The sequence below is a fragment of the Apis mellifera genome, linkage group LG3 (genome assembly GCF_003254395.2).
Source record: "Apis mellifera strain DH4 linkage group LG3, Amel_HAv3.1, whole genome shotgun sequence".
NCBI lineage: Eukaryota > Metazoa > Arthropoda > Insecta > Hymenoptera > Apidae > Apis > Apis mellifera.
The window spans coordinates 4371189-4383519 of NC_037640.1; the positions used below are offsets into that span (position 1 = coordinate 4371189).

At 23.8% G+C, this 12331-nt stretch overlaps 3 protein-coding genes, 1 long non-coding RNA gene and 2 other non-coding genes across 7 annotated transcripts; 3 read left to right on the plus strand and 3 right to left on the minus strand.

Annotated features, from left to right (window-relative positions):
- TRNAY-GUA lies at window positions 1-98 on the plus strand. Its single transcript has 2 exons — window positions 1-37; window positions 63-98. It is a non-coding gene; the product is annotated as a tRNA-Tyr (tRNA).
- Window positions 99-502: 404 nt separating this feature from the next.
- TRNAR-UCG lies at window positions 503-575 on the minus strand. Its single transcript has one exon. It is a non-coding gene; the product is annotated as a tRNA-Arg (tRNA).
- Window positions 576-1667: 1092 nt separating this feature from the next.
- LOC726232 (COMM domain-containing protein 5) lies at window positions 1668-2898 on the plus strand. Of its 2 annotated transcripts, none has more exons than XM_001121988.4 (4): window positions 1668-1866; window positions 2027-2219; window positions 2299-2445; window positions 2574-2898. In XM_001121988.4, exons 1-4 carry the CDS (start codon window positions 1770-1772, stop codon window positions 2755-2757), a joined length of 621 nt encoding a protein of 206 aa, XP_001121988.2. In that variant the 5' UTR covers window positions 1668-1769; the 3' UTR covers window positions 2758-2898. The 2 variants fall into 2 exon arrangements, with proteins under 2 accessions (XP_001121988.2, XP_006559776.1); XM_006559713.3 differs by having other exon boundaries at window positions 1680-1866; window positions 2030-2219.
- A 308-nt stretch (window positions 2899-3206) lies between these two features.
- Window positions 3207-4478, plus strand: LOC411411 (NADH dehydrogenase [ubiquinone] iron-sulfur protein 3, mitochondrial). The gene is made up of 5 exons (XM_394885.7): window positions 3207-3366; window positions 3442-3507; window positions 3652-3896; window positions 3969-4214; window positions 4285-4478. The coding sequence occupies exons 1-5, from the start codon at window positions 3303-3305 to the stop codon at window positions 4447-4449; spliced, it is 786 nt and encodes a 261-aa protein (XP_394885.1). The 5' UTR covers window positions 3207-3302; the 3' UTR covers window positions 4450-4478.
- A 537-nt stretch (window positions 4479-5015) lies between these two features.
- Window positions 5016-11820, minus strand: LOC411412 (monocarboxylate transporter 12). The gene is made up of 5 exons (XM_394886.6): window positions 11348-11820; window positions 10642-10854; window positions 10442-10568; window positions 10169-10348; window positions 5016-6665 (listed from the first exon to the last, which is right to left on the minus strand). Exons 1-5 carry the CDS (start codon window positions 11490-11492, stop codon window positions 5456-5458), a joined length of 1875 nt encoding a protein of 624 aa, XP_394886.4. The 5' UTR covers window positions 11493-11820; the 3' UTR covers window positions 5016-5455.
- Window positions 7543-9972, minus strand: LOC113218624. The gene is made up of 2 exons (XR_003304268.1): window positions 9358-9972; window positions 7543-7987 (listed from the first exon to the last, which is right to left on the minus strand). It is a non-coding gene; the product is annotated as an uncharacterized LOC113218624 (long non-coding RNA).
- Window positions 11821-12331: the final 511 nt, after the last annotated feature.

The window sequence follows — 12331 nt, forward strand, 5'->3', positions numbered from 1 at the left end:
CCTTCGATAGCTCAGTTGGTAGAGCGGTGGACTGTAGTTGGCTTCTTTAAAAATTGACAGATATCCATAGGTCGCTGGTTCAAATCCGGCTCGAAGGAAATATTTTTTCATTTTTTTATAAATTTATATAAAGATATAATAAAATTAAATATTATCTTTTATAATTAATATTGTTAATGAATAATAAAGTAATAATTTTGTAATTTTGTATGTAATTATAAATTCTAAACAAACTAATATAAAGTATATTAATCCAGATAACTAGGAAACTAGAATTTTTATTTTTTTTTTGTATTTAGATTCTAAATTCATAAAAAGATATAAATTATTTATTTATTAAATGAACTCATTTCTAATAATAAAATAATTTTTTAATATGTTGCCCAATTAATTTTTTCCGAATATATATAAATAATATATATATAAATAAAAACATTAACTTAATAAATATAATACATTGATTCTTATAAAAATATTAAATAAAAAAAAAAATTAGTTTAAACGACCGTGACAGGACTCGAACCTGCAATCTTCGGATCCGAAGTCCGACGCCTTATCCATTAGGCCACACGGTCAGTTGTATCACATCATAGAAATAATTTTTATTAAAGATTTTTATATTATTTATTATTTTATAATATTTAATAATATGTATCTTTTTTATGTACGTAATATGAATAAAGATAAAAACTAATAATTATTTTTTATTTCTTAATATATTCTAATAATAATTTTTATTATAAAATTAAAGTTTTCTTAAAATCGAGAAAACTATATTATCGATTTAAAAGATCGATGTCTTATTATCTCAATATAATTATTCAAATAATTTAAATAAAAATATGTCATTTGCTGTTCAGAAAGCAAAAGAGAAATAAAAATATATAAAATGGGATTAACAACTATAATATTCTGTTTTATATATAAATTATATTTTTAAAAATATTATATTTTTAAAATTACTAATTTTAATAGAATATTAAAAATTAGAATAAATTTTTAAAATAAAATATTCACTCGCATGATTTATCTACAGCTAACTATGAAAATACGAATATTTATATAATTAATATATAATTCTTCTTTGACAAACCTCATCTTTATTATTTATCCATATAGTCACAGTTCTCAAAGAACTTATTCATTTCTGGCTTCATCATTTCTACAATTGTATTTTGCTATTTAAAAATCAAAATTATATGATTTCGTAATTTAAATAAATAATAGGAAAAGGATAGAGGTTAAAAATTATGGAATCAGCGTTATTTCCAAAATGTCATAAATAAAACAAATGTAAAAAAAGAAAGTAAATGATAGAAAAAGAATAGAAATAGAATAAGAATTAACTATTGGTGCTATCTCTTGAATACTCAAGGCATTTTTTCAAAGATAATGTAAGATAAAGTAAGAATTGAAAATCAATGCCATCTCTTGATTTCTAAACACATTTCTCTAAAAATATTTATAATAAAATATTAAGTTATCATTTATTATTTTACGTTATAATATGATTTGATAATAATAAAATTTTTTTATTATTTATATTTTATGTATTTTGATATCTTAAAAATTTTAAAAAAATATTTATATTTTTATTATATTTTCAATCCACAAGATGGCATTAAACACTGAAAACAAATCAAAACAATAATAAATTTAGATAGAACAGTATTATTTTATTACCACTATTTTCAAATTTCAAAGAAGAATTAATTTATTTAATTTTTTCGATCCATTGTTTTTTATAAGAAAAAAATCTAAGGAAAAAAATGACAACTTTTCAAACTCAACTTTTTTATGCTTTAGGAAATAAAACAAAAATTCTTTCAGAATTAAAAAAGGTATTTGTTCGACCTTTGATTCAAAGTAAGTTTAATTTAAATAATATATATAATATAATAATTTATATATAATAATATTATAATAAGTAATATTAGATAATGTTTTTGTATGTATATGTATATCTTTTATTATCATATTTTAAATATTTTATTTTGTGAAAAAAATTGCAATTTATTATTTATAGTAGCTGTAAAAACAATAAATCAAGAGTATATAGAAGAAGGCATATTAGATAGAATAAGTCAAAAATACAATGTATCAGAAGAAATTATAGATGAATATTATTCAATTATTTTTACAATATTAAAAATTCATTTAGGTACATTATCACAAAATGTCAAAGTTACAGAGTTTAAACAAATATTGGAAGAATTAAAGTATGTATTTTATAAATATTATATATTATTTCATTATTTTTAATTTTATTATAATAAAAATATAATATTGTATCCTTAGATTATCACCAGAATGCATTGATGATCTTTCTATAGTTGTATATGGTCAAAAGCGGTCAGAATTAATATCAGGATTAATACAGAAAACAAAATTTTATCCACATTTAATATCTTGTAAATGGCGCATAGATATCACTATTTCTTCCAAGTAATTTTATATTTTTATTAAATTTTGATATTTGTAATATAATAAATATATAATGTAATTTAGAAAATATTTTTATAAATATTTATAAATATTTAAGAAATATTACTTATTAGTTTGAATCTTTTTAGTGTATTAAATAGAGTCTTAGAACCATATATTATTATGGAATGGACATTTAATAATGGGAAGCATCAAATATTTGAATTATCTTTGCCAAAGTTTCATCAATTAAGACATGCTATAGCAACTATACTTGTGGAAATGCAAAAAATTGAAAAACAATGTGCTGCAAAAAATATTATTTGTAGTTGATAATAATATAAATTTTACTACTGTTAATTTTATTTTTATTTTGTATAGTATTGAATTAGAAATAACCAAAAAGATATAAAATATGTATAAAAAAAAAATATACAAAAATTATTTTCTTTAATAAATAATTATGGAATAAAATTATTATTATTAATTATAAATTAATAACTATAATTTATTATTATAAAATTATTAAATTTTATAATATATCTTATTTTTTAATTTTAAAAAGTTTACATTTATATATTACATTATATTATACTATATTTATAATATAAATTTATTTATTTATTTCATATTAAAAATTTATATTCTTTATTTTTATTATATGAAAGATAATTTTAAAGATTAATTAAAAAGATAATTTTATATGTTAGCATCCTCATATGTTTTAATGTTTTAAATAAATGTATGTTGCAAAATGTATCATATATGTATTTAACTATGTAATTGCACACATACATATATATATATACTAACCTAGTATTACATACCTATATGGGATGAGTGAATCTGTTTGAAGAGAATCGAAGTTTTTCGCAAAAATGTCATCTTTATTAAAAAATTATTGGAAACTCATGAGAAATCTTCCTGTTACAAGCCCAAAATGTAAAAAGTTTATTTAATAATTTGTTAATCTTTCATATTTTATATTATGTAATAAATTATAAACTGAATCAATAGGTTATCCAAAACTTCTTCCTCTGACAAGAATGAATACTACAGAAACTGAAAAAACAGAAACGCGACGTATGTAAGATTATAATTCATTATATATCTAATAATTTAATTTTTAATAAATAATTATAATATATTTGTTATAGTTCTCTTTTAATATTTAGAATAATCTTTATATTTATATATGTATACTATAGTTTATACTTCTTTTAATAGCAACAATACGTAAAATTCAAACTGATTTGGAAACTATAAAAGATTTGGGTTTATATATTGCTGCATGTTTACCAAAGTATGTGCAAAAAACTCAGATTGTTGCTGGTGATGAACTTGAAATATTAGTATGTCCAGAGGGGATTATTCCAACATTAAAGTTTTTAAAATTACATCAAAATACCCAATATACTTCATTATCAGATATAACTGCAATGGATGTTCCTTCAAGACAATATAGGTTTGAGGTAAGTTATTGTTTGAAAAATTTTATTGTTTTAAAAATTTTATGTAACAAATATTATTTCATTGATTTTTAGATTATCTATAATCTACTTTCTATAACTTTTAACAAACGTATTAGAGTAAAAACATATACAGATGAATTAACACCTGTACCATCAGCAGAACCAATTTTTGATGCTGCTAACTGGTATGAACGAGAAATATGGGATATGTTTGGTATATTATTTATGGGACATACAGATCTTCGTAGAATTCTTACAGATTATGGTTTTGAAGGACATCCATTAAGAAAAGATTTTCCTCTCAGTGGTTTTGTAGAGGTAATTTTATCTTTTTTAATTGTACAAATATTTTTAATTAATTTATAATATAAATTAATATTATGCTTAGGTACGCTATGATGATGAATTAAAGAGAGTTGTATGTGAACCATTAGAATTAGCCCAAGAATTTCGTAAATTTGAATTATCTGCTCCATGGGAACAATTTCCAAATTTTAGAAGTATACCTCCATCTGATGAAAGTAAGGAAGATTCAACTAAAGATAAAAATTAAATTATATTGTCATTGCATATAAATATAAATTGAAAAAATATTTACATTAATATTTATTTAGTGATATTATTATGTATTCAAGAAAATAAATATAAAATATAAAAATGAAATTTTTTATAATTTGTTTATTGATTCTAATAGCACGAACAATTTATTTTATTTATTTATTTTAATCATTTGATTTTATATATTATTTTTTTTTTATAAATTATATATTATAAGACTTTATAAACTATTTTAAGTGAAACATATAAATTTTATATTATTATTTATTTTATATATTGTATAATATAAACATAATTCATTAATTACAAAGTGCTTATATCCTAATTTTAAGGCATATTTTCCAGTGAATTGTAAACAAATCGAATTAATAACAAAATTGACTGATCCTATCTTTAATATTTATATATATATATATATATAACAATAAGAATTACTATGTATTCATTTTTTTCATAAAAGATGTGTACAAATACTTAATCTTTGCATTTTACAATTGTACATATGCTAAGAACATTTTATATGTAAATTATATTATTGCATCTTTCATTTTTTTTATTTAATTACAATAGCACCAGTAATTAGTATATTTCTTAACTAAGTACTTAGATAAATATACTCATATAATTTCATTTAGTACTAACAAGAACTTACTTTCACAGAATAAATTTTTTTTCAAAGTGTAAGGCAAGATACTTCCAATTTAGCAAAAAAGAGTACTTTTGTGTTTTTAAAAATATACTTTTTAATAATTATTTTCTTATTAATTTTTTTGAAAATGTGCGTGTAGATTATATATATATATATACATAAGGTCATCACAGTGCCAGTGGTTTATAAGTACATACATAACATTCGTTCTAACATCACAGTATTTCATAACATGTCTTGTTATTATATGTGTATATACGTATATGCATAATTGCGATACACATTACAAAAAATTTTATAATGATCATATAATTAAGCTCTTGTCTATGTTCAATTTCAACTAATAGATAAATTATAATTTTTCAATTGGACTCTCTTTCTCCATAATTTTTTGTCGTTTCCTAATAAATGGAACAAAACCCCATAATGATGCGCCTACCACTAAAACGATTCCTAAGATGCTAAAGATTGGACCATAACTGCCGATTTGTTCATATATAATACCGCAAATAGGGGGGCCAACTAGTTGTATGATTCCATTTACAAATAATGAGATACCATAAGATGAAGTTAATTTTTCGGTTCCTAACATATCTGCCATTATAACTGCGGTGATACCGACGTAAATACCGGAGGCTAAGCCAAAAATACCACAATAAACTGATAATAGAGTGTAACTTGTAACTATAGGAAGAAGGGCCAACGAGATTCCAGAAATGAATAAACCACCAACAAAATACCAATGCTTTGGCATGATCGAGACATCAGAAAGAGCAGAACCTCCGATACGCCCTATCAAATCTAATACAGACACAGTTGAAAGAAGAAGGGAAGACATATTTTTATCGAAACCTAATGAGATCGCGTATGCTGGTAGCAAGATGACAAAGTTTGTATAACTGACAGCGTTTGTGGAATTTGAGATTAAGATTACCAAATAAATAGGATCCCGCAATAAACTAAAGTCAAAGAATTTGTTCTTCTTCTCTTTTACTTCGTTCTTGTTCGTTTCTTCAGTACCTTTCCTTGCGAATGTGCTTGATATCGCGTTTAAAGTTAACGTAGATGCCCGTTCCGGATGTAAAGCGGAAAGTGTACTTCCATGATACGGTGTGCTGATATAATTAAAAGATGACATGCTGGGTGATTGAAAGGGCGATTTCTGACGTTTCGATAGCTTGCCAGAATCTGTAGCACGTTCCGGAACCGCATGTAGGGCCGGTGTACTGTGCATCTGACCCGTTATCTCTCGTCCCATTGGCATACTAATTTTTCTTGTTCGACCTTGAACGGGTGTATTCTTGTAATATTCTAAAGCAACACTGGACGCGCTCTTTGGTACTATTGGCGCGGCTTTCTCATTTGTGTTCGAAGAAGAAACAACATGATTTGATTGCTTCTCATCTTCGGGACTAGTTATTGTGACCGAAGCGGCTTCCAAGTCGACATCGTTCGATTTGTTCGACGATGATGCTGGTACCATGTGTCTTTCCACCGGTTCGTACAAAAGAGCACTCGCCCATACATTCAAAGTGACAGCACCCATTATTAATACTGCACCTCTGTAAAAAAGTAAAATGAGTTTTAGCGCTTTTTGTTTGGTCTAACAATAAGATTAACTATAGCTTACAATATCGTCATCAGGCAATATTCCACGGCTGTTGAGAAAAAAATGTCACTTCATTAGATCAATTATATAATATTTAAATTTGTTATTAGATCAGTTATATTAATATTTTCCAAATATAATTTTTTTATACTAATATTTAATATAATTAACCAATTAACATTTGTTTGATGATATAAATATATAACTTAAATTACATTGTTAGTCAATAATTAAAATCACATTTAATTGTTAATTTAATTAATCATGATTATGTAAGTATGGAGTGGAATAGGAAATGTTTAAAAATTTTTTATGAATATTTTCTAAAAAATAAAAAAATAAAAAAATAAAAAGGATTTTTCTATATAATGATTTATGATGCACTGAAATAAGAATAATTCGAAATATTATAAATATAAGCGTTTATGAAAACGCTTTATTATTACATTTATTGCATGTTTTTAATTATTTTAATTTTTAATTATAATTAATTTATATTAATAAAATATATTATTTTATATTGTATAAATAAATTATAAAAAATACAAAAATTAATATTATTAAATATATACAATATCTAAATATAATTTGCTAATCTTCTTAAGAAATTCACTTATTATAATTTTTGGTAACCAATAAATAATAACATGTAACAAATCTTAACTTTTAATTAATTATTAATATAATTTTAATACCAGATTAAATTTTGTAAATTATCATTGAATATTAAAGATAAAGCGTTATATATTTTAAAATATATAAGCTTATTTATTAGTCAAGTTTCTTTTTTAAATAATATTCTATTATAATATTTTAAATAATATTTTAAATAATAATTAAAAATTCATATATTATAATATATGTTTTATAATTTGTGCTTCTTTTTTAGTTAGAACCGACTATAATATGTACAATTCGTGCGTCAATCTGAAACAATTTTTTATATCTATTGAAAATTAAATTAATAACATAGATAAAATTAATTAAATTAACACGTAATAAAAAAATAAAAATATAATTTAGGCAAACATATCATTGCAAATATCTTTCATTAAAAGATATATTTTCAATAAATCATCAATCTTTTCAAAACAAAAAAAAAAGATTATGAAAAAGCAAAATATTTAATATTCTTTTCTCATTTATAGAATAAATCAGAATGAAAATTATATTGAAAATAATCTGTGTTTCAGATTGCGTATACAGTATTCTGCGGTACGAAAGAAATTCATCTTCTTCGAATTGTCCTTTTCTTCTTCCATGGAAAACATTTTTCTGCAACAAAAGAAAAAATAAAAGGAACGCTTAGATTGATAGAAATTAAGCCAGCTTATATCTATTATAAATACTTATATATGTTATATATGCATATACATATATGTATATATATGTAATAGCATTTACAAGATGTATAAAAAATATGATTACATCTTGAAACTTATATGATATTCCATATTTGCATTCGTCAAAGATTAGAATTTTTATTTCAATATACATATTTAAATCAATTTGATTAATATTCTTGTAGTATAATATATGAATTTTTGACAACATATGCTGTCTCGAGTCGCTGCAAAATAAAACTATAAAAAAGTAAACAAATGCTAATATAAAGAAATAAAAAACACGAAATATATATTGGAATTGATTTACATTCGGAGAAACATACATTGGTTAATTTATACTTTGATTTTTCAATATACTTAAATAAAAAAAAATAATTACTTATTGTTCACGTTCAATTGATAATATATTAGCGATATACAAGTGAAAAGAAATAAATTTACTATATTCAGTTTATGGAATAAAAATATTGCATAGATATTAAAAAAAGATAAAAATACTTTTTTTAAAAGTGATAAATAATTTTTTTACTACACTATCACAATTACTATAATAATATAAAATACATAAAAAGGAAAGTTATCTTAATTCCATTTTTATGACTCATTAACTCTAAACACGTGAGTATCACGCGTTTGCCATTTATAATGCGCACACTAAAAATGTGCAAGCACTTTCAACGTCAAACCGTACGTTTCCGCAGTTCTCGCACGGACGTGATTATTACATATGCATATACAACGAAAGACATACACGTGTAATTATATTCGCGGTTGTTAATAGATATTTCTTCCTTCTTCCTTCTATTTTATTTTCAATCTAGCGATTCGTTTTGAAAAAGATAAGAAAAATATATTATTTTCTTATATGTATATATACATATATTTCAAGACAAATTACATTTTGTATACTAATGATGATACTTTAATTCTAATACTTAATTGTAAAGAGATAATTGATAATGAAATAATTGATAAAAAGACTGCATCATTTGCACTGATGATTAAATATATAAATATCGAATCGCATTTCATTAAAAATCACATCCTAGTATTTAATTATCAAGGATCAATTTTTATCATCATGGAAAAAAGTCGTCATAATAGGTTGATGATACTGGTCCAGACTATTTCATCCTTTTCTATCGAAGTTCAATGTTGTTGAGTCTAATTCAAAATCAAGCGTTAAAATTACGCGTGATAAAAATTTAATAGCGACAAGATAGAAAATAATAGATAATTTACCATTAAAGAATATAACATAAGACAAAAACGTACATACAATACGGAATAAATTCTTACCTAAACCATATCAGATGAGTTAAGTGCCATTTTCACATGCAGGCTTCAGGGTTAGTATATAGAATATTTCTGCGCCTTTTAAAATTAAAAGAAACGTTAACTTTCCGCGAATCTAATATTTTTTTGACAGACAATAATTATTTTTATACGTATGTGTACATTACCGTATAGTTAATATTCGTTTTTAATAACAACATCTTTGAAAAGGCTATAAAATAACTATAGATATTGTAATTTTCGCAGAGATACAATAATGAAGTGTACACAAATGCACGCGCGTGGTTGGTCCGACATGCATGATTGATTATCATCACATTTAATTAGTTTTAATAATGATTTAATAAATACTCACCAATAATAATCTTCACAAAATATATAAGAACTTTCTATGACACTTTATGTACGAATCTTCATAAGAACAAGAAGATGCACGTAATAATACACAGACTTCTCGTATTTTTTTTTTTTGTGTTCACAAATTACATAAAGTTGGATAAATCAAGCTCACAAACCACAGGTACATTCAATTTTGTCAAAAATAAAACGAATGTATTAAAACATATTTTAATTAATTATATTATTTAATCAATTAATTTTAAAATATTATTAATAAATTAGAAATAGCTGAATAAATTTAATAAATTAAATATTATTAAATAAACGTTTTATCAAAATAAAATAAAAATTCAAATTTTGATTTTATTATCTATTTATAGATTCTTTGATTTAATTTTTAACAATCATAAAATAAATTTTTATCAAAATAATGAAGCCATACCTGTTATTTTTTATAAGTATGAAAAAAACCTACCTGTAACCATATTCTCGTAGAAGAATTCCTAAGATGGGTGGTAGAAATATTGAACCTAATGCACTGCCAGATATACAGAGTCCATTTGCAAGTCCACGTAATCTTACAAAGTATGAAGTTACTATATATACAGTTGGAGGAAAAGCTAAACCTGCTCCTGTTCCTACCAGAACACCATAACTAAAAAATTAAACAAATAATAAAATTACAATGAATATTAAAAATATTATATATTTATGTACTTTTATTTATTAAGAGTATATTAAGAGTTACCTAATACACAAGAAGGCTACAGAATTTGCAAAATAACTTAACATCATTCCTGCAGCAGCAAATGTTCCACCTAGTAAAGTTACTGTTCTATAAGAATATTTAACTGATAATATACTGGAAAGTGGACCTGTAAAAAATTAAGTTTTTTATTTTTCATTTAAAATTTTTAAAAATATATAGTTTTATTTTTAATGTCTTACCAAGTGAACTATAGAGAAAATAACATAAAGCTGGAATCCAAGCAGCTGCAGCAGGTGATGCATCAAAAACTTCAAGAAATTCAACAAATAAAACTCCAAAAGATTTTACTGTTCCAGGAATAAGTAGATTCACCATAACAGATGCTAACAATATAAGCCATCCCCATCCTCCATCTGGTGGGACTAAATCTTCTTCAACAGTTACACATTTAACTAAAAAGAAATAAGGTATTATAATATTTATTTCATTATTATTATTATTTATAAATATATATTATATTTTATTGATTTATTAAATTTGTATTAAATATTTTAATATATTTTATAAAAAAAATTGATCAATGCTAAATATTATAATTTTATTAATTCAAAAAACTTTTCTTCAATATTATAGTAATTCATTAAAGTATATCATATTTTTTAAATTTGAAATACACTTAAAAAAGATATTATAAAATATTAGTTAGACTTTATGTTATTTTATTATATCTTTATAATTAATATTTATCATACACATTTTAAGTTTTTATAATTATAATATAATAGAATACAGAAAAAAATAATATAAATTGCTTCAGAAAATTATTGTGGACATCTATTTATATTATGTTTTTTCTGTTTTATATTATTTTAAAACTAGTAGCCATTGATTTTTTAAAAAAATAAAGAAAAAAATTAAAATATAGTCACAATGTAAATAACTTACTTTGTTTATTGGTCCCATTGAAATTACTTTTTTTTTCATTCTCGGAGTGCTGCGATACAAGTCTATAGCTTCCTTTTTTGTTTTTGTTTGCACCGAATTTGATGTTGATTCCATTGTCTTGATCTTGGACTCGTTGCATTGTCATCGACCTTTTCTTTTCTTTTCACACTAGCGCACGCGCGCATACACACATGTATAATGTATCTTTGTAATTATACAAAGAAATGAATTCACTGTGAAAAAAAAATCTAAACCACTGTGTATACACTGTCGGCACACGAATACTAATTAAAATGCCACAATATAACAAAAAAATAGAAACTAAGAAAGTGAAAGGGAAATAATGAAGCTAGCAATGCACTGGATTACACGAATGAAATATATTGTGATCTATGGTTGCATCAGCATCAATGTTCACAAACTGCAGGATCAGCAGTCGTGTCCTCTTCTTCGATTGTTTCGGACTTCATCAATTTTAATCTGATATTGATAGTCACACCTATATCATAGCTCTTTCTATATCTCTGATAGGATGAACTTCGTGAAGCGGTCATAGACCCTAATCGTATGAACAATTTTCTTCGAAAAAGAGAAAAATATCTACGATTCAAGTGATTCGACGTCACTAATAGCGATCCGCAATGCGTCGATATTGTGAATAATTTCACTGGTGTTATAGCTCCACCCGTAACTTTTACTTTCGATACTTTGACAAATTGCATAGAGCACGTAAACAATGGCATGTATACAAAAATTCTTATATATGATTCACTGTCATTCTATGAAAAAATTTCCTTCGTTTCAATTTTATACTATCAAGTTTATACTAAAACAACTTGTCCGTTACAGAAACGACGAACGACTGACTGATCAGCTGTGTCGCTGTCCCACGCAGCGCAGGCTACCACTACTTCATCCTCTCTCCCACCACATTCATATCCTCCCATTTCAATCTTTCTTTCGATGATTAGTCGATTCTTCTCC

Coding starts and splice junctions, on each gene's coding strand:
- LOC726232 (XM_001121988.4), top strand. CDS start 1,770: ATGACAACTTTTCAAACTCAACTTTTTTATGCTTTAGGAAATAAAACA. Junction 1,867..2,026: donor TGTTCGACCTTTGATTCAAA/GTAAGTTTAATT, acceptor TATTATTTATAG/TAGCTGTAAAAACAATAAAT. Junction 2,446..2,573: donor GATATCACTATTTCTTCCAA/GTAATTTTATAT, acceptor GAATCTTTTTAG/TGTATTAAATAGAGTCTTAG.
- LOC411411 (XM_394885.7), top strand. CDS start 3,303: ATGTCATCTTTATTAAAAAATTATTGGAAACTCATGAGAAATCTTCCT. Junction 3,508..3,651: donor TGAAAAAACAGAAACGCGAC/GTATGTAAGATT, acceptor TTCTTTTAATAG/CAACAATACGTAAAATTCAA. Junction 3,897..3,968: donor CAAGACAATATAGGTTTGAG/GTAAGTTATTGT, acceptor ATTGATTTTTAG/ATTATCTATAATCTACTTTC.
- LOC411412 (XM_394886.6), bottom strand. CDS start 11,492: ATGACAATGCAACGAGTCCAAGATCAAGACAATGGAATCAACATCAAA. Junction 10,569..10,641: donor TTTTCTCTATAGTTCACTTG/GTAAGACATTAA, acceptor AATTTTTTACAG/GTCCACTTTCCAGTATATTA. Junction 6,666..10,168: donor CTACGAGAATATGGTTACAG/GTAGGTTTTTTT, acceptor ACTTTTTTACAG/AGGTGCAGTATTAATAATGG.